General features: G+C 37.5%; 3 protein-coding genes across 4 annotated transcripts; 1 reads left to right on the top strand and 2 right to left on the bottom strand.

The window, feature by feature from the left end:
* Positions 1-7,850: 7,850 nt before the first annotated feature.
* On the top strand, positions 7,851-10,279 carry mtif3 (mitochondrial translational initiation factor 3). The gene is made up of 4 exons (XM_057328401.1): positions 7,851-8,027; positions 8,768-9,225; positions 9,486-9,634; positions 10,061-10,279. Exons 2-4 carry the CDS (start codon positions 8,769-8,771, stop codon positions 10,277-10,279), a joined length of 825 nt encoding a protein of 274 aa, XP_057184384.1. The 5' UTR covers positions 7,851-8,027; position 8,768.
* A 78-nt stretch (positions 10,280-10,357) lies between these two features.
* On the bottom strand, positions 10,358-13,610 carry gtf3aa (general transcription factor IIIAa). Of its 2 annotated transcripts, none has more exons than XM_057328389.1 (9): positions 13,396-13,610; positions 13,057-13,154; positions 12,892-12,988; positions 12,416-12,504; positions 12,227-12,300; positions 12,059-12,139; positions 11,747-11,976; positions 11,447-11,497; positions 10,358-10,663 (listed from the first exon to the last, which is right to left on the bottom strand). In XM_057328389.1, the coding sequence occupies exons 1-9, from the start codon at positions 13,510-13,512 to the stop codon at positions 10,358-10,360; spliced, it is 1,143 nt and encodes a 380-aa protein (XP_057184372.1). In that variant the 5' UTR covers positions 13,513-13,610. The 2 variants fall into 2 exon arrangements, with proteins under 2 accessions (XP_057184372.1, XP_057184368.1); XM_057328385.1 differs by having other exon boundaries at positions 13,057-13,157; positions 13,396-13,609.
* Positions 13,611-17,627: 4,017 nt separating this feature from the next.
* Positions 17,628-25,763, bottom strand: wasf3a (WASP family member 3a). Its single transcript, XM_057323940.1, has 9 exons — positions 24,726-25,763; positions 22,627-22,785; positions 21,402-21,536; positions 20,726-20,879; positions 20,503-20,620; positions 19,793-19,974; positions 18,659-18,919; positions 18,282-18,580; positions 17,628-18,195 (listed from the first exon to the last, which is right to left on the bottom strand). The coding sequence occupies exons 2-9, from the start codon at positions 22,757-22,759 to the stop codon at positions 18,038-18,040; spliced, it is 1,440 nt and encodes a 479-aa protein (XP_057179923.1). The 5' UTR covers positions 22,760-22,785; positions 24,726-25,763; the 3' UTR covers positions 17,628-18,037.
* Positions 25,764-25,859: the final 96 nt, after the last annotated feature.

Raw genomic sequence — 25,859 nt, 5'->3', positions numbered from 1 at the left:
CATCCGAGAGCTTTCCAGGCCTCCTCCCAGATATCACGGTGTCAGTTTTTGCCAAGGTCCAGAAAAGTACTAAAGACATCATTAAATTGGTCCATCCGCGCATAGTGGCTCAGTCGAATGTTTTTGAAGCGACGAGAATGCTTTATGTGCGAAAAACACACCAAAATACCGCCTTTATCGATATATTCTCATCTGTCTTGTCAGCGTATGGCGCGCGTTCACGAGAGCACTTCTTCGTCTTCTGCATGTAAACACAGAGTTGCGCGTCCGCGTTGTGAGTTAGAGCGCCGGCAACCAATAGGGGCGAGCACCATGCGGCGTTCGGCGCACAAACCTGTCTACTTTTGAAGTGCTCTCGTCCAAGAAGAAGACGAAAAAGAAGTGCTCTCGTGAACGCGCGCCATACACTGGCAAGACAGATGAGAATATATCGATTAAACTCGGTATTTTGGTTTGTTTTTCTCACATAAAGCATTCTCGTCGCTTCAAAAAAATTCAACTGAGCCACTATGCGCGGATGGACCAATTTAACGATGTCTTTACTTTTCTGGACCTTGGCAAAAACTGACACCATGGTTTCAATGAGGAGGCCTGGAAAGCTCTCGGATGTCACCTAAATATCTTGTGCTCCGAAGACGCCGGAAGTTCTCTGAACATGATTAACGTCATGTGGGTGAGTAAAAAAATCACACAAAGTTGATTTTTGGATGAACTATCCCTTTAATCTTATTATTTACATATGAAAATATGTTGATGTTACTGGTTTCTGTAAATCTGTAAATAAGATGTTTCAGAGTGACACAACCAAAACCATAAAATATAGAATTAACAAAGTCCATTTGTAATCCTTGTAATCCTTTTTTGTTAAATGGATATTACAAATATGAATTAACAATAATATTATCCATGAATAATATAGAAAACAATCATGTTTTATTTGAAACATTTTGATTATATAAATAAAACTTAAAGATTTAAGAAGGACATCGAATCATTTTTAAATAATTTGTCATTTCAGAAGTCTATATAAATCCCTTTGTGATGGACTGGCCATCTGTCCAGGATGTTCTCTGCCTTTATTATTGTAATATTATCAAACTTTTAACAAATTAAAATGAACTAATATATATATATATATATATATATATATATTTAATTATGGGGTGTTTAATTCAATATAAACAATACAAATATAATGGGAATGCATTTAAATGCATATAAAAATGGGAAGAAATGCAGAATTAGCTACATTAATGTCACCATTGCAGTCTGTATTAGGATTTAATTATTAGGTAAATGGATTAATTAAGCCCTTATGTTTTTGCATTGTGTGCTTGATAAAACAACATTTTTGAATTGCAGTCAAAGAAGAAAGACAGAGAGTGACACAAATTAATGGAGAATTTTACTATGCAATTCATATCTAAATGATAAACTTAAATTATTTAAAAAATATTTATCTTTTTTAAACTATAAACAGAAAATACCTCGTTAAATACAATACAAACTGATATACCACGCTAAAATACTGGGTTGTTTCTATCCTTAATTGAGTAAAAATTTGAGTAAAGAATGGACAAAACCAATTGCCAGTTTAAATGAATGTTTGACTCAACCATGGATTAAAACAACCCAGCATTTTTTATACAGAAAAAAAGCACAATCAAAGTTTTGTAATGCGCACACACACACACACACACACACACACACACACACACACACACACACACACACACACACACACACACACACACACACACACACACACACACAGATCACAGCATATTTAAGAGACCAATTTTGGTGCTTATGTTCTTATAAATGTCTGCAAGCTTTCAAAGAATGTATAAAGTGTGATGGATGCTAATTGAAAAACCGCTGAATGTTGCCACGTCGCCCCCTGTTGATGCATCAATGCAACAGCAATAAGTCTCTTAGCACGTCCATAGTTGGGTCTAATGTCACTGATGCACTATAAGGTCTCCTGTGCTCTAATGTCATTTTAAATTATTGGGAGAAAATGTTCCATAATCCCCCGAATCAGAGTGCTAACAGCACTGAAATACACACTTGACAGTTCTCATCCACGTGTACCAAAGATGCTGCTGTGAACATCATAGTGTGTGTGTAAGTATGCGAGTGTGTGTGTGAGCGCATAACTGCACAAGAAGGCGCATGTGCGCGCGCGCGCGCGTGTATGTGTTTATGTCTGTCAGTCAGTCCAATCCTTGCACAAGCACTTGAAGAAGAGAGAAATGTGATTGGGCATTAGAAACATGAAAGGGAAACAAGGGCAGTAATGAATTTAGGGAAAATGAAGCGTAATGGCACTGGCATTACTCCTGTTCCATATAACAAATTATTGGAAATTTGACAAGCACACCAATTTAACTCCTTATGTCCGCCGGGAGCTCCTCTTCGCCTCGCCACAGCGAGACAATTTCGTCTCATTTTCCTATTTATAACAATAGAAGCAGCCATTAAGACAAATTAATGTCATTATCAAGTCCCTATGAAAATGACAACTACCGGCGTTTCGAGCAGCTTTAGTGGCCATTCACCATAATGAAATCCGCTGTACGGCTGCTGAAAAGAAACACTCCAAGTAATTATTTTCTAGTAGCTTGTTTGTCTGCCGGCCGCTCGTTTGCTTTCAGCTCAATTATCGGTGCGCGCGGTGGCGCGGAGGCGCGGGAGAGGCCTAATTGGCCAATTACCGTCCCGTTCCAGGGCTTTTAGCTCGCGCTGAGTGGGGAGAGCGAGCGCGGGGCCCGGAGCTCTCCACGCGCGCGGATACAAACACACACGAGCGCTCAGACTCTCGCACACACCGATGCCGGCGGTTAGATGCGCGCACGAAGACCAAAGACTCGCCATCATCAGCACACCCACGTCAATCTCTGCATGGGACGCGCACGCACTGTGACCCGTGTCAAAGTGAACTTGCGTTTCATTTTGACTGTTTTGTAACAACCTTGTGTATTGTTGGAAAGCACATTACTCGACGTATACACAAAAGTTTAGGGTCAATTACCCTCACATTTGAGAATGATAGTAAACTCTTCAAAACTGTGGAATGACACAAATGTAACTATGGGAATGATGATGTTGTGACTAAATAAAACTAAAATAAATAAAGCTATATTATACTGTATAGGCTAATTAAAAATTTGCACAAATGTTCTCTTGCCATTTCAAGCAGCTTCTTTATGTCTCCCTGAAGGAGTTCACATATTCTGGCCTTTAAATAAAAAACACATTTACGTAATTATATTTCTGTATACAATTTGGCTAAATTAAATTTCACTCAACTGACCTTAACTTTGGAACCTAATACAGTCAGGTTGATTCCGCCATATGAAATACAAATTATGTCTTAAACAAAACACATTAATTTAGATGTTGTCACATGAAAAACATTTCTGGTCTGTAGACGCTTAAAAAAAGAAAGGTTCTAGAGGAGTTCTTCACAGCCATGTCATTGGTGAACCATTTTTGGAACCTTTTAAGTCAAAAATTCTTAAAAGAATTTGTTTTTTCTTAGTCTGAAAAACCTTTTCCCATTTACTTTTGTGCGTTAAGGTCCTTCATGGAACCATACAGCAAAACTGGTTCTTTTATAACATCATTCAGCACATCATTTTTAAGAGTATAGCTTGCAGACCAACATTAGCTTTTGAGATGGGGTCATTTTATATAAAATACTAATATGTTAATAGACTGTGAGTCAAATGTTTTGAGAACCTACACTCAGAAAGCTTGTTTATAACGTATTGACATAAAAACATGTAATGCATATCATGGTTGCCTTGCGTATACAGTTACACTTTATTGGTTCAGTAAAGAAAATTAAGTGTTATATAGGTATAATTCTTGTGGTAGTGCTAGAATATAGAGACATGTAGTTGTTTCTTGCAAGAAAAAACATAATTTCTACCATTAAACATCCAGCTGGTCCCGAACCGTTAAACAACCGCCCACAACAAGCACCCACCGTCTCTATATCATCTCATCTTCTGTCACTCATTCTGTTCATGTTTTATTCACAGAATGATTTCTTTCTATTTACTCGTTTCACATGTTCTCTCATCCTCTCTATCTCTCTCTCCCTCTCTCTGGATCAGAGAGCGGGGTGTTAATTAAACGCTCTTTCAGATCATTCTCTGTCTAAAGTGGCTCCAGAGGCAGAAGCCATTAGATAGAAAGCCCCGCTATCTGCATCTCCACACACAGTACCACATTTATTAAAGTGAAATTCATCCTGTAATTACCCGCCTCTGCGTTGCCCCGCGTTTGCCACTCACCTCCGCCATCACCACCTGCCCGATGCGACACCTCGCTCGCGCTATTTCCCATCATGCCACAGGGCTAATTAGACCTCGCGGACCAAACAGCCGCTGAGAGCCGGCTAATTATGTTAATACAAAAAAAATCATTCCCTCCCACTGAACGAGTATCATTATGTAAAAATAACAGCTAATGAAATGTTACCTTTGATTTTATTTGGATTAAAACAGTTAGAGGGACAATGAAGAGATGAGGTAGTGTGTTGAAAGTGCTGCGCCGGTGGGCAGCGCAAGAATTAGTTTTCCATTTCTTTTGAATTTCAGGTTATTACACGACCGTGAGAGTTTAATTTCAGTTTTATTTATGTAGCGCTTTTCACAATTTTGCATTGCTGCGAAGCTGTAAAAAGATAAAGCAGTGTCAAACGGAGTCAAAAGGATGTGTGATTTACATTTACATCATGTCCGATTGAAAACAACCTCAATTCTAAATATAGAACTGAACATAAATTTGCGGAAAATCGAAACCACAAGGAATGTCCCCTCAAAGTAAAAATGTTTTCTTAGTATTGCATTGCTAAATGTTTGCTAAAACGTTACAGAAATGTCTTTGTTACATTTTAAGAACAGTCATAAATAACGTTTTCATAACTTAATGGGATTGTTAGCGAAACGTTTTTGCGCTTCTAATTGTGAAAATTGTAAGCCTTGTTGGTTAAAAAGCATGTCTGTAGCACAAACTACAAACTAAACTGTGAAGTTGATTTGCTAGGGTTGGTCTATGTTCAAATCTCTGTTCAAAACCCCATTTATAAGCAATAATAATAGTGACGCACGCCTTCACTGTACTTACAGTGAAAACGTACAGATTTTCCATGTAAAAAAACCCCGGAATTTTACTGTTTTTCTACAGATTTGATGTATTTTTGAAATACGGTAAAAAAAACGTACAATTACAGAAAAAGACCTCAAATTTACATTAAAAACGGGAAAACCATTTAATTTTACAGGGAAAACGTTATTTTACCATTTATTTCTGGAGCTCCAGCTGCCAGAAAAATTCAATTTTACAGTTTATTTTTTAAATACAGTCAAAAACTGTAAAATTACAGAAAAAGACAGCAAATTTACAAGAAAAAAGGAGGAAACAATTTATTATATATCCTTATATCCTATAATTTTACAGGAAATAAACTGTTATTTCCTACTACGGTAGCTATATATCTGTCGCTCCAGCTGTCAAAAAAAACTTTTTTTTACTGAATTTTTTTTTCAGTGTTGGTTATCTGGAGAAATATTATATCTTAAAAGTGAATCTCCAGCTTTAGACGTGTCACTCAAAACACTGTTTATATTCCAACAAAGACGTGTTCCATGAAAAGACTTCTTTACACAACACCTACAAAGATAGACCTCAAAATAAATAGGAGAACCACTGAAAAGGACACAGTGTTCAGAGCAGTCAGCTTGTTCTTTGAGAAGGTGTGCCACCACACGGGTGTCCATTAGAAGAAACAGTATCCACACACTAATGAGCAAACTAGGAGGCTGTTTATAAACGCTCTTTCTGCAAGCGCATCTTTCTCCGGGCGCAGTCGACCGTGTACAATTATCCACCTGCTGCTTGCAGACGGCATGCTTTTTTGTCAGCCATCTCCTTTGCGGCGACGTTCTTTCTCCAAACGTTTGCGGTTCGTGGCCTCGCAGCTTCCTTACTCTAAGGTCCCGCATGCTGAATGGACTGGAAGTTCATCATTATGCACTTTAGTTCTAAGGGCAGCATTGTTCAGTTCAGTCCCGGCATAGGCCTCCCAACTTTTACGTTTCTTTTAGTCTTAATTAGACATTTAGTTGCACATTTTAAAAGGAAGTACAAAGTAGAAAGTTACACTATAACTGTGTAGACGGAATGAAACATTCCCATAAGAAAGAGAAATCACAGATGAGATCTCTTTAATCTCAATTTGTCTTTGACGTCAATGTGATTGAATAGAGAGCAAATGGAAACTTAAGTGTCTTCTGTGATATTTCTTCTGAGATTAATCAATTTTGGGAGAAACATCTGAAACTAAGTTCAAATCTCCTGAGCGATGAGAGAGTAACTCTGAGCAATAACATTTTCCTCTGGGTTACCGGATGAAATGAAACAAGAATGAGATCGTCCGGTCTTTTCCACAGCCCAACCCCCACCAAAAAATGATTCTTTCATTCTACTGTTCTCCTTTAAATGAAAACTTTTTTTTCTCATTTGTCCCTTCTCTCTAGTCTCTTTGAAACTCAAACCATGCTGATCATGGCGTACCCACAGCCTCCGCTGTGACCTGTGACCTCAGCTTCTTTGCACTTCCTGTGCAGAGCGCTCTGATTGAGGGATGCACCTGCGGATGGGCAGGTGACAGAGGAATTCTGGGAGAAACGGAGTCTTAGAGATGTAGAAGCTTTTCTCTGACACGAAGTTTAAAGCCATTGAGAACAGCAAAGATTAGAGGCTCTTTGTACCCATCAGCGTTAAACAAATTAATCTATTGCTGTTCAGCTGACTGTAAAATCTCTAGATTTACTGTTTCTATGCAGCCATGGCCCGCTAGACCCACGCTGCCTTTCCCACAATGTCTAAAACACATATTAGAAAGCCTTTACAAAGTTTTTGTCTGCTTTTTAGGATTAAGTAAATAAAAAGAGCTTCGGTGTGTGGGTTTTTAAGGAAGACTAATTTCCAAAATGCATATTTCCAGTATTATTTCTCTTGAGGATTTTTTCTTTGAGGATTTAATTTAATTTAATTTAATTTAATTTAATTTAATTTAATTTAATTTAATTTAATTTAATTTAATTTAATTTAATTTAATTTAATTTAATTGCTGCATAACTCCAGTGTGAAAAAGAAACACAACACTTTGAAATAAAATATAATTTCTTTGTGAATTGTTCTTTTTATCAGTTAAGAGGATTGTGAAAGCAGCAAGCTTCATATAGCTAAGAGAAAGACTATAAAGAAATCCAGTGAGCTTTATGGTCGGGGTCAAATTGTGTCAACTCGAGTTAAGCACAGACGACTGCACGGAAACTGACCCACGTGCTCTCTGAAATCACTCTTTTGAAAATATGCCATGCGATTTGAAAGGACTCTTGCGTTTGTTTCCAATTTATTTACACTTTCCCCTCAAATTAAATTAGTGTTCATGTTCATAATATTTCGTTTTTCTAATATTAATATTTTACAAACACACATTTATCTATATTATATTTACGTAACACACAATATTTGGGGTTTTCTTTAGCTTACTTTTACTTCTAATCGACTTCTAATAAGAAAACAGTAGAAACATCTCATGGTTTAATTATAAAATGAATCGATTTTAACTATGACATTTATTTGTGTTTATTAATTATTTAGGTAAATTATATGTCTATATTGTTAATATTATTTCATACATCCAATACATTTTTTAAGTAGCATTTTATAATGATGCTTTGTATCTCTTATACTCTTCGTACGTGCGATAAAAAATAAATAAGTAAAAATAAAATAACAAAATGTGTCGCGTGTTTAATGACGTCACTCGCATGCGTCAGGGGCGTTCTTCAGAAAAGCGTCTTTTTGCTTCACGTTCGAGGATTATTTATTTATTTCGAGACAACAATTTATTTTCATGACTGTGATTGTTGAAATATTCTCCTGACTGATAGTGATCTGATTCGTTTATTTCGTCTTTGAAGTCGCTCCTCTAGCTCTCCAGTGTAAGTAACAACTGCACTCAGTTTGCTGTTATGTGAATAACGTAAAGTGTTTGATTTAAGTCCAGATGACAAATGAAAAGTAATGTAATAGTATGATTAGATGTTATTGTTTGTGATTTATGTTGATACATTGTATGGAGGTTCACGTGCCCTTCCAAGTCTGTCAAAGACATGTTCTGGTTTATATTTTACCACAGAGATCAAAAGCGAAATAAGCATATTCTACATCAATAACATTGCTATTTCTGCTCCTTTTGATATCTTATTATGTGGCACTTAATGAAAGTACTTTTTATAACTGTAAAATATTATTGACATTACTTACTGTTTTGTTCTGGACCCAAGAGGGTTTGGTTTGTTTGTTTTTTATTTGTCTTAATAACATTTGCTTAAAAATGTTAATAACATTGAAATAAAATGTGTTCACCAGATATTTATAAAAAACAAAAGTTTTTGTGAGAAAATGTTTTTTGTGTGAAATTGATTTTCTGTTTAAAAACACATTAGTAACCAAAATAATAAAAAACATAAAAATATACAATATAAGTTATAATAAATAGAAAATCTAATGTACTTTAAATGTATTTTAGTAATTGTAAGCTATACAAATGTGATTGTCAGCCACCACTTACTAATACTAATGTTAATGTCAACCATGTGGGGTTTTTAAAAATGAAAACTTATTTATACGTTTTTTTAGACTACTTCTAATAACACCTGTTTCTGACACTGTCTTTTAGGATGTCTCTGGGATTCCTGAGGTTTGTTTTGAGTCAGGCACTGAGCCGCCGTCCTCTTCGACCCGTCAGCCACATCACTGTACTTTCATCAGCCCTCAGGCCTGCATGGGGTCACCACACCATCTCACCCTACCAGCGTGTTTCCTTCTGCACAGATGCTGAGAGTGTCGATGTGGCCGATCACCCAAAGGAGACTAAAAAGCTGGACCCAAGAGCACGAGTCACTTTTAGCAGCGTGGGTAGGAAGATCGGCCAGCGGCACATACAATTATTGGGTGAGGATGGTGAGGAGTTGGGCACGGTGCACCGCGCTGAAGTGGTTCGAATGATGGACCAAACGGGACTAAAGCTTGTTGCCATAAATGAAAATTCTGATCCTCCATTATACAGACTGATGAAAGGCAAACAGATACATGAAGAGCAGATGAGACTCAGGGAGACACAGAAAGCCAAGACAGGTGTGGTAACGTCATTTGCTATGACATTGCATCTGAGGATTCTTCAAGAAGATTCTGTCATTGTTTACTCATCCGCATGATTCCAAATCTGTATGCGGTTTCAATTTTTATTATCTTTACATTGATTTAATACACCAGGTTGTTAAATAGTGTTGCGTACAAAAAACTATTGTCTGGTAGTTGTCACATGTATCGGTGGTTTGCTAAAGAAATAAGATAATAGACTTAACGCAACTTTAATGTGTTTGTTGTGCTTGCAGGCCCTGTCCAGTCAAAGGAGTTGAATTTCTCCTCTGATATTTCTCTTCATGATTTGGAGACTAAACTGCGGCAGGTTGTCAGCTGGCTGGAGAAGAAGAATCACGTCAGACTCACGATCAAAGCTGGAGCTGACAGAAGCACACCTTTGGTATGACACACATGGTTATGGTTATTTAGTGGTCCGCGCACACAGGTTGTGTTTTTAATGCGAGTTTGTTTACTTTAAAATGAAACGGCTTTACTTAATCCACACTTTTTACATACACATCCCAGTTGCTGTAAGAGTAACATTTGCGTCTCTATTGCCAGTTTGAAACCAAATTTATGTTTTAACATTATTTTTTATTTTATATTTTTATTTGTTTATTTTTAACAAATTGTATCTTCACTTCTGGTAATACCAGTGTACAAAACATGAAACAAGCAAGTTTATAAACAAAAGAAATACTTTTTAATAGGTCTTTGAAACCAAACACATACAGATTTCATGGAATTGCTGAACAACGGTACAATAATATTATAATATACATAAACAGACAGCCTGGCTTTTATTTGTATGTTTTTTCTTCAACAGGATGAAGTCTTGACTCAGATGGTGGAGAGGATAACAGTGCCTGTCGGGTTTGTATCAAAACCCACAGTGGTTCGTGGGGGTCGTGCTGCCATGTGTGTCCTCCGCCTCGCTTCTGCTAAAGAACTGCGGCAGAAGGCGACAGACACTTCAAACAAGACTGTACAGCGAGACCCGGACACGCCAACATCTGCCACAGAGAAACCAAAAGACTCGAAGTAACAGTGACATTCTATTCAATGCAAAAGTTTTTTTTATTAAGGTGACGCTTATGCTGGAATATGATAACTAAACAATGGACTACAACAAGAGGGGCTCTAAAAGGTGAACCGCCGGATGTACAGTGGCACTGAGTTCAGAACAGATGGATTTCAATGGAATGGGCTGTAAACTTGTTAAACTCTTTGATTCTGTGACATCTGATTTTCCTGTAGCCTGACTTCCGGAATCGGTTTGATTAACTGGTTGAAGTTTTGTACTCGTCTCTGACTGGCCAACCTGTGGCACTGATGCTTCATTTGATGATGATGTTTGTGTTTGACGCTTCTTGTTTGGTTTGTGGCCGCTCAGACGAGATGCCAGAGAGCGTTTTGGGCGGGGCTTTTTCTGAAACACAATAAAGGCAGATTATTTCACTAAAAAATCCTCTTCTAATATTTCATCAAGCCACAAATTTCAGCTTCTGATTACTTTTTACCGAAAATGTATTGAAATATGGTATTAGTATACTTCTTTTAAACAAAAAACCCCCAAGAAAGTATACTTTCTGTTTACTTCAGAGAAAATTGTATTTTACTACTGTTACGCTACAAGTATACGCAAAAGAACACTTTTATAAACTAAGTGGGCCAATTAAGTCCCAAGAAGTATTGAAATACACGTAAGTATACTAATGCCAGTACATACTACATACAGTATGCTTAAAAATTGTACCTTAAGAGTACTTAATAAAATTATTTATTCGTAAAATTACACAATAAAGGCAGATTATTTCAATAAAAAATCTTCTTCAAACATTTCATCAAGCTTACAGTTACAATTGAATTAATACACAAATTTCTGCTTCTGATCACTTTTTACCGAAAATGTATTGAAATATGGTATTAGTATTCTTCTTTTAAACTAAAAAAAACAAGAAAGCATACTTTCTCTGTTTACTTAAGAGAAATTTGTTGTTTACTACTGTTACGCTTCAAGTATACGCAAAAGAACACTTTTATAAACTAAGTGGGTCATTAAGTCCCAAGAAGTATTGAAATACACTTAAGTATACTAATGCCAGTACATACTACATACAGTATGCTTAAAAATTGTACCTTAAGAGTACTTAATAAAATTCTTTATTCATAAAATTACTTATTGTAGGCTCAGTAAATTGTGAGTATTTACCTGTTTCTTCTTTTCAGGGTCATGAACCACGGTATGGCGCTCTAAACTTTGCTGAGGAGGAAAAAAGTTGGACGTTTAAAACAGAGACATTTTTTCTTACCAAAATAGATTACTGCATTGACAAACTCATTTAATCAAACAAGACAAAACTCATTTGTTCTCTTTACAACTAGTCACAATTCAGATGAATTGTTTGTTTGTGTTCATCTGCAGTGGCATCAGGAGGTGTATATTATAAGAGCATTTTCATATTCGGCTAAAACATCATTTTAATCTTAAGTTAGCAGCATTAACTTTTACCTTCATGGAAAAGGATTTGCCGCAGACGGGATGCGAGCAGATGAATAAGCGCTGATCTTCATGGAAGGACAGAATGTGGCTTTGTAGGTTAAAGGTGGTCGTGTACGAGCGTGTACATCCGTCTCTGGGACAGTGGAACACCAAACGTTCTTCAGAATGAACGCGCTGATGGTGCCGCAGGAACCAGACGTCTCTGAACGTTTTCTTACACTCGTCGCACTGTACTCTGACTAAACACACAAAACACTCGCATAAATACTCTGAGCTGAATTACAGTGTGTTGTTTGCATGCTTGTGAAACCACCGGCTTACCCTTGTGAACTTTCTTGTGCTTCGTCATCTCTGTCCAGTTCATCGCCACAAACGTGCAGCCCTCGGCCGTACAGGAATAACCTGCAAAGTTGACGCACAGAAGTGACTGAGTTAGTGCAGACTGTGAGCTGAGGTATTCAAGGAGCGCACGACGAGCAACCAACTTACCCTGGTGTACTTTCTCATGCCGTTTCAGTTTAGCCTGTTGTGAGAACCGTCTCTCGCAGCCTTCATAAGAACATCTGCAGTATGCACAGTCCATCAGATGAAAGGGAATAGACAGTTCTTATTTAAAGTGAGTTTACGTTTGACTGGGACAGAGTAAAAAAGAAAGTAAACAACAGTAAAGCGTCTCACAGGTACGGCAGGAGGAGGGTGTGTGTACACTCGTGAGTCTTCAGCTGGTTATTTTTCTTGAACGCCCTGCCGCATCCTTCGAACGTACACTGAAAGAATCATTTTCAGATCTTAATACTGGGCTACTTATTACTAATTGTACTATAATATATGGCCAGTAGAAGCCCAAAAATACCAATTCTGTCATCATTTATTCACAGTCATGTTTACATAGCATTTACCTCTGTAGGACACAACAGGAAGATATTTTGAGAAATGTCTCAGTCAGTGGAAGTCAATGGGGTCCAATGAGTAAGTAATAAAATAATTGTTACTTCCGGGTGAACTATCCCTTTAAAACAGGGGTTCTCAGGTAAACAAAAAACAGCCCATGTTTTTCTGCTTGTTGCTCAATTACAGGTAGTTTTGGGGGCGTGTCATTCTGTGTAGTGCAGAATGAGTCTTGTTATTGACAGCACGTGTTTACATGAACTCACTGTGTACGGTTTCGTCTCCTGTCTGTGAATACGTGAAACGTGTTTCTTCAGGTTGGCGTTTGTGGTGAATCCTGCATTGCACCCGTCCTCCGTGCATCTGGTGACGGAACGTAATTACTTCGTCTCATAGTTCACATGTTTAACATTATACGTTTAGACACTTACTTGTACGGTCTGTCGCCGGTATGTGTCAGCGTATGACGAGCGAGATGATACTTCGTGCAGAATGATTTGCTGCAGTCATTATACTCGCATTTAAAGGGCTTCTAAAAAAGGAAAATATGTAATAACGTGTCAAACTGCAATATAATCACGTCGTGTGTCAAACCGCTGACATGCGTCTCGCGAGCTGACAAACACAACAAATGTTGTGCCGAAGTTGACATAATACTGTATTTTGTTTTTATAATGTCCCTGCTTTAATACTTTTTCGATACTGTTTTTCTGCACGTGCTCTTATTTCATTTTTTGACGCACCCGCGTGGGGTTTTGTGTGTAACTCACCTCTCCTGTGTGTTTACACAGATGCGCTTCTAGTTTCCACGCTTTGTTGTACGACGCTTGACAGTCGGGAAACGAACATATAAACGTTCCGCTGGGTTTATTGTTAGTTTCGTGCATTGTCAAATGTATAGATTACAGCTAGAAGCTACGCTCACATGTGCGCCGCAGCGGCAACGGATGCCCGGTGACGTCACACGCACGTCACTCCATCCATGCAGTTACGGAACGCCAGTGAGACCAAAAGCCGCGTTTAAACACGAAGTGGACAAAAGTAACGTCCAAATCGGAAAAATCGCTTTTTATACATATGCATTATTTACATATACAGATTTTTAATGCATGTTGTGTAGTTTGGAGTGTTAACTAAAGCTCAGCTTTGAGGATTGGCAAAAAAATACGCACATCAAAATGCAACCCCAACATTTAGGTTATCCTTTTATTATAGTATTATAGTGTACTTTAAAAATAGTTTGAATATTTATTATTTCTATAAATATTATCCTCAGCAGTTGTGTTGAAAAGCGGCAATTCTCACCTCAGTTCTCTTAATGCAGTGGCTTCGTATTGGATTCTTTTCAAACTACCACGTCTTGGTAACTAAAATGCCCAGCATGTCTCCGTCCTTAACTTTGCCACCCTCATGCATCCCAGATCCCCGACACCACCACCAGCTCCAGTTTACAAAGGTGCAAGAGAATTTGGGGGGATTGTTGGGGGCTCGGCTGTGAGTCCCTCATCGCTCTGCTAGGACCACAGGGGCTGGGATAATCACATTAGCTGAAGATGGGAAATAGACAGTGGCGTGAAAGCCGGGAGAGCAATGGCAAGACTAATCCAGTTACTGCCGGGAGAGAAAAGAGCGACGCTGGTTCTCCGCAGAGGCTGAGAAAAACTCTAGTTTCCCAGGAGTGAGTTCACCTGTATGGTAACACAGAAAAGTTGGTCTTTTGATGCCTGTTTCGAGGGGACAATTGGCACTTGGCAACATCATGCCACCCTCCCTCCCCAACTCCCCCATGGTTGGGCACCATTTGTCAATGCAGAAAGAAAAAACGAAACGAAACGAAAGAAAAGACATTCCATGAGATCCTCTTTAACTTTAGCTGGTGAAGACGTCCCCCGCAGGAGGAGCCGCTGTCTGTTTTATGTGGAAAGAGGAGGGGGATAATTGCCAAAAACACAGGACCAGCTTTATCTGTTTATTGTTTCTGCACCCGAGTTCAACATTAAATCAAAGTAAGCACGGGACAATAGGATGCATTTTATAAACCAATGTCCTTCTGTATATACTGGAAGATGGCCACCATCAGGAACAGTTCAACATTGAAGCGGCATTTCAAGGGTCGACGGGGTGAGATGTTCTCCTCACGAGCACCTCTAGTGCCTGGGATCAAGATTCCTGGCTCTCCCTGGCAACGGTGGGAAAACAGAATGTCAGATCTGATCAGTCATGTCTTTAAGCCCTTTAGTTCATTGCGTGTCTCTTGTCTTTCTGGAGTGTAGTAGGGGATTAAGCCGAGTGGTAAAACAGTGATTTAATGAACTTTGCGGTGCAGCATGTCACACTTAAACCGCTACCGCAAACAAGCCGGGACGGTCTCTGGGAACTTTTCTGAGCCGTGTGGAAACGGGGCATGGGTTCTTAATTCCACTAAAAAAACAAGGCGGAGTGTGAGAAACAAATTCTGGAAAAAACAGATGGACCACCAGGTGCTGCCAACGTGTGGCAGACAGTAAACAAAACAACATAAGAAAGAAATGCATCCGCTCACCAGACCGTTTTTTATTAGTATTTGTGTATGAGGCTGCTGTCCTTTCATCCCAACAGCACCTTAAATGTGTGCATTAACTTGCCTAAAGAGCAAACACTTTTCTTTTCTTCATGTAAAATGACCACAAGAAACAAACAAAGAATGAGAAATTAAATTGTATGCACGTATAAAATCGCATTTGACAAATCAGCTTCAGCAAAAAGTTCTTTGCATTATGTACTGTATGTGGGTCAAAGACGAAAAACAGTTGAAGCATAAAAACAATACGTGTAATACTGCTTAAAATTGTTGATTTTAAAATGAAAAAGTTTTCTGTTTAATTTAATTGCATTTTTGTTTTTCTGTGCAAAAAGTAAATATTATACATTTTACCCTGATTTACAGGAGTAGCCCACTAAAATGTCATTCAGTCAGTGTAACAATCTTGTCAGGCATATTTACAATAAAAATCAATTTATAACATATTAAAAGACTAATTACTTTCACCCCAAATGCTAATTAGTTGTAATTTTACACTATCCTAGGTTTTGCCCATTTGTCAATAAGACTTTTTTTACTAATTTAAAGCCCAATAAAATGTAATATGCTCCCTTATTCTTTTACATATTTCATAGTCAGAATAAATCAGAATAAGCATGTTGTTTGAATTTGTGCATAAATATTGTGTTACACCGAATGACAATGTAACATTATTTCAACCAAATTTTATTCTCCCAAAACTAAAGTAGACATTTTACTTACATTTAATGTGCTTTCTATGGACATATAATCACTTTTGTACATTTCTTTTGATGGGAACATATTAACGTTTTTTTAACCCATGTGTTTTGTCTCATTGTATCACAAAGAACTTAACACACTTCATAAAATTGACTTCAACCCACCTCAGACTTCATTATGTGATTTTCAAACTAAAAACATTTTGCACAACAGTCCTAAAAGCATCCATGTTAAAGTGACCTATTTGTCAGGTGACCCATACCCGCAAGTGGTGAACACACTTACACCCGGAGCAGTGGGCAGCTATCGGGGAGAAAGTAGCCTTGCTCAAGGGCACATCAGTCGTTACCCACCGGCCCTGAGAATCGAACCGGCAACCTTCTGGTCACGAGTCCGACTCTCTAACCATTAGGCCACCACTGCGCCCACAACTGTCTGTAATGTGTGGGAAAAGTTTGATCTATGGAACATAACAATATGATATTATATTATTATGCACTTCAATATTTATATACTGTGTGATATATGTATAAAGTGCTCATGTTTTTATGTTGTTTACTGACCTGACCTAACCTGACCTGGCGCTAACAACGCCAAGGTCATGGGTTCGATCTCAGGGGATTGCACATAGTCAGAAGCAAATGTATAGTACAATGCAATGTAAGTCGCTTTGGATAAAAACGTTTGCCGAATGCGTAAATGTAGTGTAAGCAATATCTTAAAATATTATTAAAAACCGCTGTTCAATTGATACGAATATCACAGATTGCTGTTGTTATCAGTAATATCTCTTTTTGGGGAAGCAAAAATGACAATCATTGTTTTCCTCCCGCGAGCAACATTAAAATATATTTGTCAGTATCCACTTGTTTCTCTTGCGTGTTGTGTATTAACCTGTTCACGTGCACTGTGCTTGACACAGAGTGTTACAAACGATTACCATCTTTGTATCTTTTGCATTTTAATGCTATAAACGTTATACATTTCATTGACACACAGATATGACTGTCACAGGTTTCCGAGTACAAACCAAAACTAGCCGTTACAGTTACCCCTGTGCTCTTTATTTAATTGATGCGTTTACCCCAGAGAGGACTCCATCAGGAATCTCCATTAAAGGTGAGGAATCATTTTCCTGTGAAAGCATATGGCAAATAATAAGGAGTAATGGCATTCTGGAATGGTCCATCAATGAATCAATTTAAAATCTGACTTCTAAATTGCTGCCTACTTATTTTGCACAGTTTGCACTGAGGAATAAAAAACATGTAAGTTCAAAGTTCATTGACTCTGGAAGAGTCTGCTGTAATGGCTCATAAAAAAACCTTATTAAGCAAAGTTTGGAGCTGGTAGGAAGAATACTGATTAAAAAAATACATTTGGCAGACGTTCTCATCTCTGGCGACTTTCAGTGCATTCCGTCTATAGGTTTTAAGAGCGCTCAATGCTCTACAATGTTCGATAACTCGCTTTTATAAATTTAGACCATACATTAAATCCTTTGGATAATTTTCTATCATGTATTTAGGTTTGTTCTTATTGTACAGCTCTGACAATTCGGAGCATATCCCTTCTCTTCTTACCTGTTTTATTTCAATAAACGGGCATCATAATTTGTCTTGTTGTATTATTGGCAAAACACATTCTTTTTACATCGCAATATTCAAGACTGCCAGTCTGAAATCATCCTGACCCTACTGAAAATATCAGAATGTATTACTCCAGAAATCTCAGGTGTTTGGAGGATTTTATTAGACAGAAACTACAAATGAACAAAAAGTCAAACTCCACAAGATTCTTGGGCTCAGGAAAGACGAAAACACATTTTCTTGTTACAAGATGAAGGGCAAAAATAGAATTAAACTAAAGGTAATATAAAGGACATGAACAGATTATTACATAATGATTGTGCTATAAGGGATTAAGGGAGAAAGGAGAGCAGCTCTTGAACGACCATCTTGAAAAATGTGCTTTTGGTTTGCAGATTTCAACTAAATACCTTTGCAGATCTTTTAGAGATTAGCGTCCTACAAAACAGATGTTTGGCCCTTTAGTTTGTTCAAAGCCCCGTTATTTCTATTGCTCAAGCATTTCAGTCATTTATGCACAGTTTGCACTGGTGAGTTCTTTGTGTGTTCAGTTGGACGTTATCAGTCAGACCAGTCGTTCACATCGACGTCTGAGTCGTCTTCGGAGTCGCTGTAGTCCACGGCGATGCGGCGAGACAGAATCATGGCCACGTCGTTCCCCACCGGCTCTCTTTCTGCCTGATGTTTCTGCTGTTCCTGAACTTTCTTCAGCTGGATACCTGAACACAAAACAACACTGATGAACACCAGCACACACCTCTATCTCACAGACTGATGTCTTTTGATGGCTATTTCGACCCCTCACCCATTCGTATCGCAGACAGCAGGTCGCTGCGGACGTCTGTAACAGGCTGCAGGTTTGGTCTCAGTCCTTCCGCAGATGCTTTTGGACGTGAAGGTACAGGAGGAGCCGGAGGCGTGGGCGGACCATCAGGAGGAGGGGCTAAAACCAGTCCTGGGTGCGGAACAGGCGGAAGAGGATACCGTGCGGCTGAGGCAATTGGTCCAGGAGGAAGAGGGGCTGGACCTGCTGGAGGTGGAGATGGAATGATGGGACCAACAGGAGGAGACAGTGGCCTTGAACTGGCATAATACTCCATCAGACTAAAGCAGAGAAAGAGAAAGAGTGAGAAACAGGGATTAAAAAAAGGAAATGATTCTCTAGCGGAGACACACAGTTACCTGTAATCCACCGGTGGGAGAGTGATGTTTGCATTGACTCCACCTTCAGGAGACAGGTACTGTTGAGGATTTGGGTGTGTTACTCTATAACCCACAGCAGGACCTACACCCACTCCTACAGGCCCTCCGATGCTGTGGTACTCATGCTCCATCCCTCCGTTTGCACCGGATGATGCCTCCACCCGTGTGTTTGCGTGGCCGGCCCGCGCCCCAGCGTGACATACTGGAACTGGATGGTCAGGGATGTTTGGACCGTGTTGTCTATTAAGAAGGAGATTAAAAGAATAGTTCAACCAAAAATGAAAATTGAAATGAAAATGTTAAACAAAAATGTAATTGTAAGCAAAGCTTAAAAAAAGGGATGTGTTTTTTGGAGCTTCACCATGTTGACCCCCATATAAGATAACACAACTTCATTTTTAATAAAATAAAATAAAAAGTAAATAAATAAATAAATGAATAAAATAATGAATGAATGAATGAATGAATAATAAATGAATAATGAATGAATAATGAATGAATAAATGAATAAATGAAATACAAATGAAATGAAAAATGAAATAAAGTTAAGTTGTTGATATTAATAAATACATTTTATATAACGTTGCTTTCCTTCCAAAACCTTGGATGTCCAAATTTGCTGTTTTTCAGGAAATGAAAAAACAATGTACATTTAAATGATTAAATACTGTGTTTTCAAAGTTGACAAGCTCTTTGAAAAACATAGAGGGTGACTAATAATAATGATTTATGGCAAAAAATAAAAATCACGAAATATGGATTTAGGAGGTTAGAGAAGGACAGCAGTGATATATTACTGTACATACAGTATATATAAAATGAATATAAATTGTTTGTGTTCAGCTGAAGAAAGAAAGTTATCTGGGATGGCATAAGGTTATGAGAGATATTTTCAAACAGGTATCTGGGTGAAGTATTCCCATAATGCTAAACAAAGATTATTTCTTTATATAAATATGCAATTGTATTTGTAAACTCTAACTTTACAAAATTAAACAGGGTTATGAGGGGTGAATTCCATAAATGGAGAGTTTCTTAAAGAAATAGTTCACCCAAAAATACTCAATTTTATTTTGGCTGAACTGTCCCTTTAAGTGTAGCATGTAAACAAACCTGCCCTCCATAGACAGCACACCATCAGAGGATAGATCCCTGTGTAGTGGATGATGATGACGGTGGTCCGGGCGCAGCTCCTTATCAAATGCCATCATGTTCCACTCCTGTCTGCGGTTATGAGCTTTACGCACTTTTTTAACCTCACGTGGCAGCGTACCATCAACACAATGCTTCTGCTCCTGTGTGTGTATATCAATAAAAGAGAATAAGAGAAATACAGGGTCAGTGTAAACTGTAAAATGAACGTAGATTGTAGAGATCAAATAATCTTGATTTGGGTCAATTTGATGAGAAATGTTTGAGTGCTTATTGAGATCTTCAATAATATTGACTTTTGATTGCAGACTTGACAAATCTGAGCTCAGTTTGACACATTGTTGACATCTCTTCTGAAACTCTAATGACAGACACATCTGTGAGATTTCTGGCTCTTTTTCTCAGGAGAAATATCTGAGACACAGATGAGACTTCACAAAGGTTTCCATTTGCTCTACATTTAATCTCATTGATGTCTAAGAGAAATAACGGAGATATTAAAGAAATCTCATTTTTCTTATGGCAAAGGCAAAAATAAGTTTTCTGTGAAATATGACATTCTTGACATGCTATGAGTGTTTCAGCCCACAAAGAAAAACTCAAACGTTTAGGCCCACCTGCTCTTAACTCAAAATGATCATAAACTCTAAATGAACATTCACAGCAAATACCCTCTGTTTTCTCCTCTCTTTTCTCTTGTGCTCTGTGTCCTGAAGCATTTTTTCCTTCCACAAGTCAAAGAAATACGAGGGATCCGTGTAGAACTTCATCCCATCGACATGGTCATCCCTGCACAGAACAAAACCACAGAAATAAACAAAACACACCTTAATGTTCAGTTCTATTGCTTTATAATGAAATGTCAATGTCATGAAAACAGAGAAGCGCACACACCTGTAGGCAGAGAGTATGCTGAGGGGTGGTGGTCTATCACAGGTGTTGTACATCTCAGCCATGGGCTTTGGAACGCTGCTCTTTGTCACCACCTGTTGGTCCTGAACAGTAGAGCTCTTGAACGCTTTACACATGTTAATGTCCTGGAGTGAAACTGTGGCAGTGAAGAACACACAGAGATCATTACACATCACTCAGAAGTAACATTTTACGGAAAAAAAAACATTAAGTGGTATTGAATGATGCTGTGGTTTGGTGAACTATCTTGATAATACTAACTGCTAAAATAACAGTATGTTTGTATTTCGACAGTTAATACAATGGTTCTTTTAAGCAAATATGTGTATCAAATTTATAGCAAAAATGTATAGCAATACTAAGTGTATGTACAGCGAGAAAAGGAAAGGGCCTAAAACTGATCCCTGTGGCCCTACCTAGAATATTCCATGTAACTATCAATTTTATCTGAAACATATGAATTACTTGTAAACACATTCACGAAATATTCTGTTAAAATGTTTTATTTCATCTGAAAATGTGGGACATGTCGCAGATTCAGAGTTTAAAGAAACAGTTCAGTTGAAAATGATAGTGTTTTATTCAACAGAGCAAATGCATGTGTCTTTTATCCCATACATACTGTTACATAACTTTTGACTTTTGACCTTTGACTGACCTTCCTCCACATTAGAGTCCAGCTGGGTGACCTTGATGGCAAGGCGATCTATGCGGTCCTGTAGAGAGTTTGCTCGCAGGTAGAAGGTGTTGGCTTCATTAAACAGCTCGCTGAACACGTCCTCTGCATGTGTACCTTACGTGAGAAAAAGATGAATCGAATTCTTCTATTCAAAGCGTCTCACAGTAATTTTATTACAGAGACAACACCCTGAAGTAAAGTGTCAGCATCCTCACAGGCCTCAAACCCTATACTTGACACTAGATATCATGTTTAAAAGAGGAGATTTCACACGCTCAAATGTGCGATTCAATCACCAAATGACTGTGTGGAACAAAAGACTTACATGTCCTCTTTTGTAGCTGTTTTGTTATGTGTGTGTGTGTAGGGAAACATGCCACATTGAAAACCTTGCTGATTGTAACTATGACAACGTCTGCCACAAAAAAAAACATGTGAAAAGTTTTAGATGATTTTGTTGAATGCTTACACGTAAGAAATGGCTAAAATTCCTTTGGGATGTTTTGGCTATAAACTCAATAAATAACATATATACTTGTTTTAGTGTCTTTCCTTGTCATATTAAAGGGATAGTTCACCCAAAAATAATCATTTTTTCACCCTCATGTCATCAGAAACCTGTATATGGTGGAAGACCTGTGGAACAGAACAGAACAGAAGATATTTTGGGAAATGTTTTAGTCGTTTTGTGTTCATATCATGGAAATCAACAGAGGTCAGTCAGTTTTGTTTGGTAATCAACATTCTTCAAAATAGCAGCAGAAGATAAAAAGTCATACAGGTTTGGGATGGCATGAGCATGAATAAATGATTCACTCACACACACACACACACACACACACACACACACACACACACACACACACACACACACACACACACACACACACACACACACACACACACACACACACACACACACGCACGCATGTTGGGTTTCCATGTTTTATGGGGACATTCCATAGACGCACTGGTTTTTATACTGTACAAACTGTATATCATATTCCCTACCCCTAAACCTAACAATCACACTAAACTTTCTGCTCTTTCAGATTTTCAAAAAAGTTAATTCTGTATGATTTATAAGCTTGTTTCCTCATGGGGACCAAAACATGTCCCCACAAGGACAAGGATTTTGGATATTACGATTTTATTATGACAATAAACAATATTAAACAATAGAGTAATAGAATAGCGGTCTTACTGAGGCTGCTGAGTTGGCGTATTATAGCAGAGAGAGTGTTGTTGTTCACACACTCCAGCTCATTGCTGATGTTTTCTGGTAAAGCTCCTCTGCACAGATGCCTCGGCTCAATGTTTCTCTTTATCATCGGCATGTCTCCACCTCAGCACACACGAGCACCTGTAAACACACACACCAGCACATGTTTACAGTTTTTCTCAGTCGCTTTGGTGCATTTCTCAAATCATTCTTAAAATTTGCAAAATAGTAGGTGCATTGCTCAAAACAATTCATACAAACAGCACAACATCATGGAATACCTGCAAAAGACTGTCAATTGTTCAAAATGATTAGTTCATCTCTCAAAAGACAATTTTACATCAATGAACATGCCAGTGCCATCAATATATATATATTTTAAAATCATGTTTTTTTATTATGTTTTTATTGTGTTAGTTAGCTGTATTTTCACAGTTATTACGGCTTAAATCAAAACAAACCAACTTCAGTTTGATTGATATTAATTGGAATGCACAATAAAAAAACATTTTTTTTTCATTTTGGAACCAAACTCTTCAAATAATAAATAACTACGTAAAATATTCTTATTAACTGACCAAAGTATACAAATGTGAGAAGGATAGCTACATTTAAGCATACATTTTAAAGTTAGACTTATAATTTTGATGTCGTGTCAAGTATTTAGTTCAATTACATCAGAAGTAACTGTAATTAGATTACAGAAAAAATAAGAGTTACAATTACAGTAACTAATGATTTAGTAACTAGTTACACCCAACACTGTTCCATACATTCATCCTCTATAGCTTCGATCCCTTTGTGGAGACATGGTGAGGTCATCACAGAGGTTTTATAGATCTATAGCACTTTCCGTGATAACGTCAGAGCTTCCACATGTTATGTTGGCTTTATGCTGTACTACGCAGCTCTGTAACTATCTGTCACCAGAAGATTATAGAGGGGGCGGAGTTTCTCTCAGGATTAAGTTATTAGACACACAGATACACACAGAGCACTGCACTCTGTCACATGACCTTCCAACACTGCTACATATGACCTACTGTAATGTTCAGTGCAGGAATGTTGCTTATTTTAGGCTATGGTTACAGTTATTGGATATGTAAAGCAGTTCTGAGGTCAGGCTTTCTATCTCAGAATGGTTAGAGTTGCGTTTCAGGTTTCAAGAGAAGCTGAGAGCAAGTCAGCATCTCTTCATCAGCAACGAATCGGGAGGCAGGAAGGGCTGTCGAGCGGTCCATTAATGCAAATAGAAATCAATGACTTTCACAGTGTTTTATTTCACTATACACTGCACCTACAGAGTCATTCCTAATGATGTGTTAATGAATAAACAAATGAGGAAAATCAGCTTCTCCTACAGATAATTTACAATTTAAATTAGCCTGTTAAATTAAGGTACATTTACAAATTCGTTTTCAAAATCACAAGTTGAATTGGTTAACAATAGGTGATGTAGGCTACATGATGCACATGAAGTAACATGAACATGAATTTGTATTTTTTATCTAACCTAACAAACATCAATAAAGTGTAAGTGATTATATAACATAAACTTGCAACAATGAATGTAGAACTAATATAAAATAAAATGTAACATTAGTTATAAATGACTTTTTATCACATAGTTCTTTTCTAAAAAATGGTAATATGTTGTTTTTTACAGTACCATGATGGGAACACAGAGATATTATTTTAAGTAGTACATCACCGTATCATGTAAATAACTTGGCCCATAAATATTCCTAACAGTTAGTACTATAGTAAATTACTATGCAGTCACCATCTAAAAGAACTGTACCAACATCACTTTTTTTGTTGGGGACAAAGACAAACATATGCTTCCTATTCATAATGAAGTTGAGGACTGCTATTTGAAATCTACAGAAATGAATATTGCATTAATGACGAGCTGTATCGTAGGAGTGACGCAAGCAACTGCACGAGAGTTTATTATAAAGCACCTTTAATCTCGCGACCTCGGATTTAAACAGACATGAAAACATTGGAAACAAATATTTATCTAAGAAAAACACCTTTCGTCGAGTTTAACAAATGTATTTTAAAACACTTTCGCTTACCAAAAGTCGCTTTTAGGCAGATGAGACGGAGCGTCGGGCTGTTCTGCTGATCTTCGTGCTGTGTTAGGGCGGGATTAGAATGTTAATGGACAGACCAGTGCACCAATCAGATTGCAGGAGCCGGGATTTTATTTGGGGATTTTAACAGTGAGAACCAATGAGATTTGTGCATGTGTGTCTTAATAAAATGAGACGCAGGGTTGTAATGGCACATTATCATCGATCAAAACTTATAAAATGATAAAGTATCCTATATGAAGAGTTTCTTTGCAAAAGCAGATAACTCCGTCTTTTAGAAAAAATTAAAAATCATGTTTTTATTGTCTTTTGTGTTTGTAAACTGTATTTTTTTTAAGTTCTCATTAGCTACTTAAGCAACGCAAACCAACTGCAGTTTAATGGATATTATTTGGAATGCACAATAAAAAACATTGTTTTTGCCAAGGAACTCTTCATATAACTACAAAGTGTTATACATCCCCAAAAATATGTTTTCTCTGGATGGATGTATTTTTGTATACTACTTTCAAACACATTTTTGTCAATTCTGTCCGCCAAACTAAAACTAAAAAAGGAAGTTAGTAAAATTGCAAAGGTATACAGTATGGCAACTATTATAAAAACTTTAAACAAAACTGTGCTTTTGTTCATAAATGCCAGGTCAGGGTACATTCAGATTTGTTACACTGTGATACATACACGTTACATTATCTGTTTATCCAATATTTTTGTCTTTATCTAGCTACTATGAATACAAGAATTTTAAGGAGTTTCAAGTGGTAGATATAACAGTTTCTTTACTTCTTTCCTAAATATCTCGGAATACACAAATGTTTTATTACAGATACTATAAAAATATGAATGTTATTTTACCCAGTATATTTCCTCTACTGCATGTTTCATTCACACTGGTTTATAACCGTTTAACCATAACTAATGTGTCCCCCTTATACACCCATAACACAGAAGTTCAGATCAATATCTCAATGTCATTCAGATGTAGGGCAGTTTTGGTACATGCACAAACTCTTGCGTTTGTTACTGTTTACGCTTCTGTAATATATCAGTTTATATGGTTTTTTTTCAAATGCAAAGAGATAAGCATAAAACTGGCTCACAATACGACAACTCGAC

Source organism: Triplophysa rosa, linkage group LG2 (genome assembly GCF_024868665.1).
Source record: "Triplophysa rosa linkage group LG2, Trosa_1v2, whole genome shotgun sequence".
In the NCBI taxonomy this organism is placed as follows: Eukaryota; Metazoa; Chordata; class Actinopteri; order Cypriniformes; family Nemacheilidae; genus Triplophysa; species Triplophysa rosa.
Note: the sequence above shows the minus strand (reverse complement) of the source record. Positions and strands in the feature narration are given on the sequence as shown.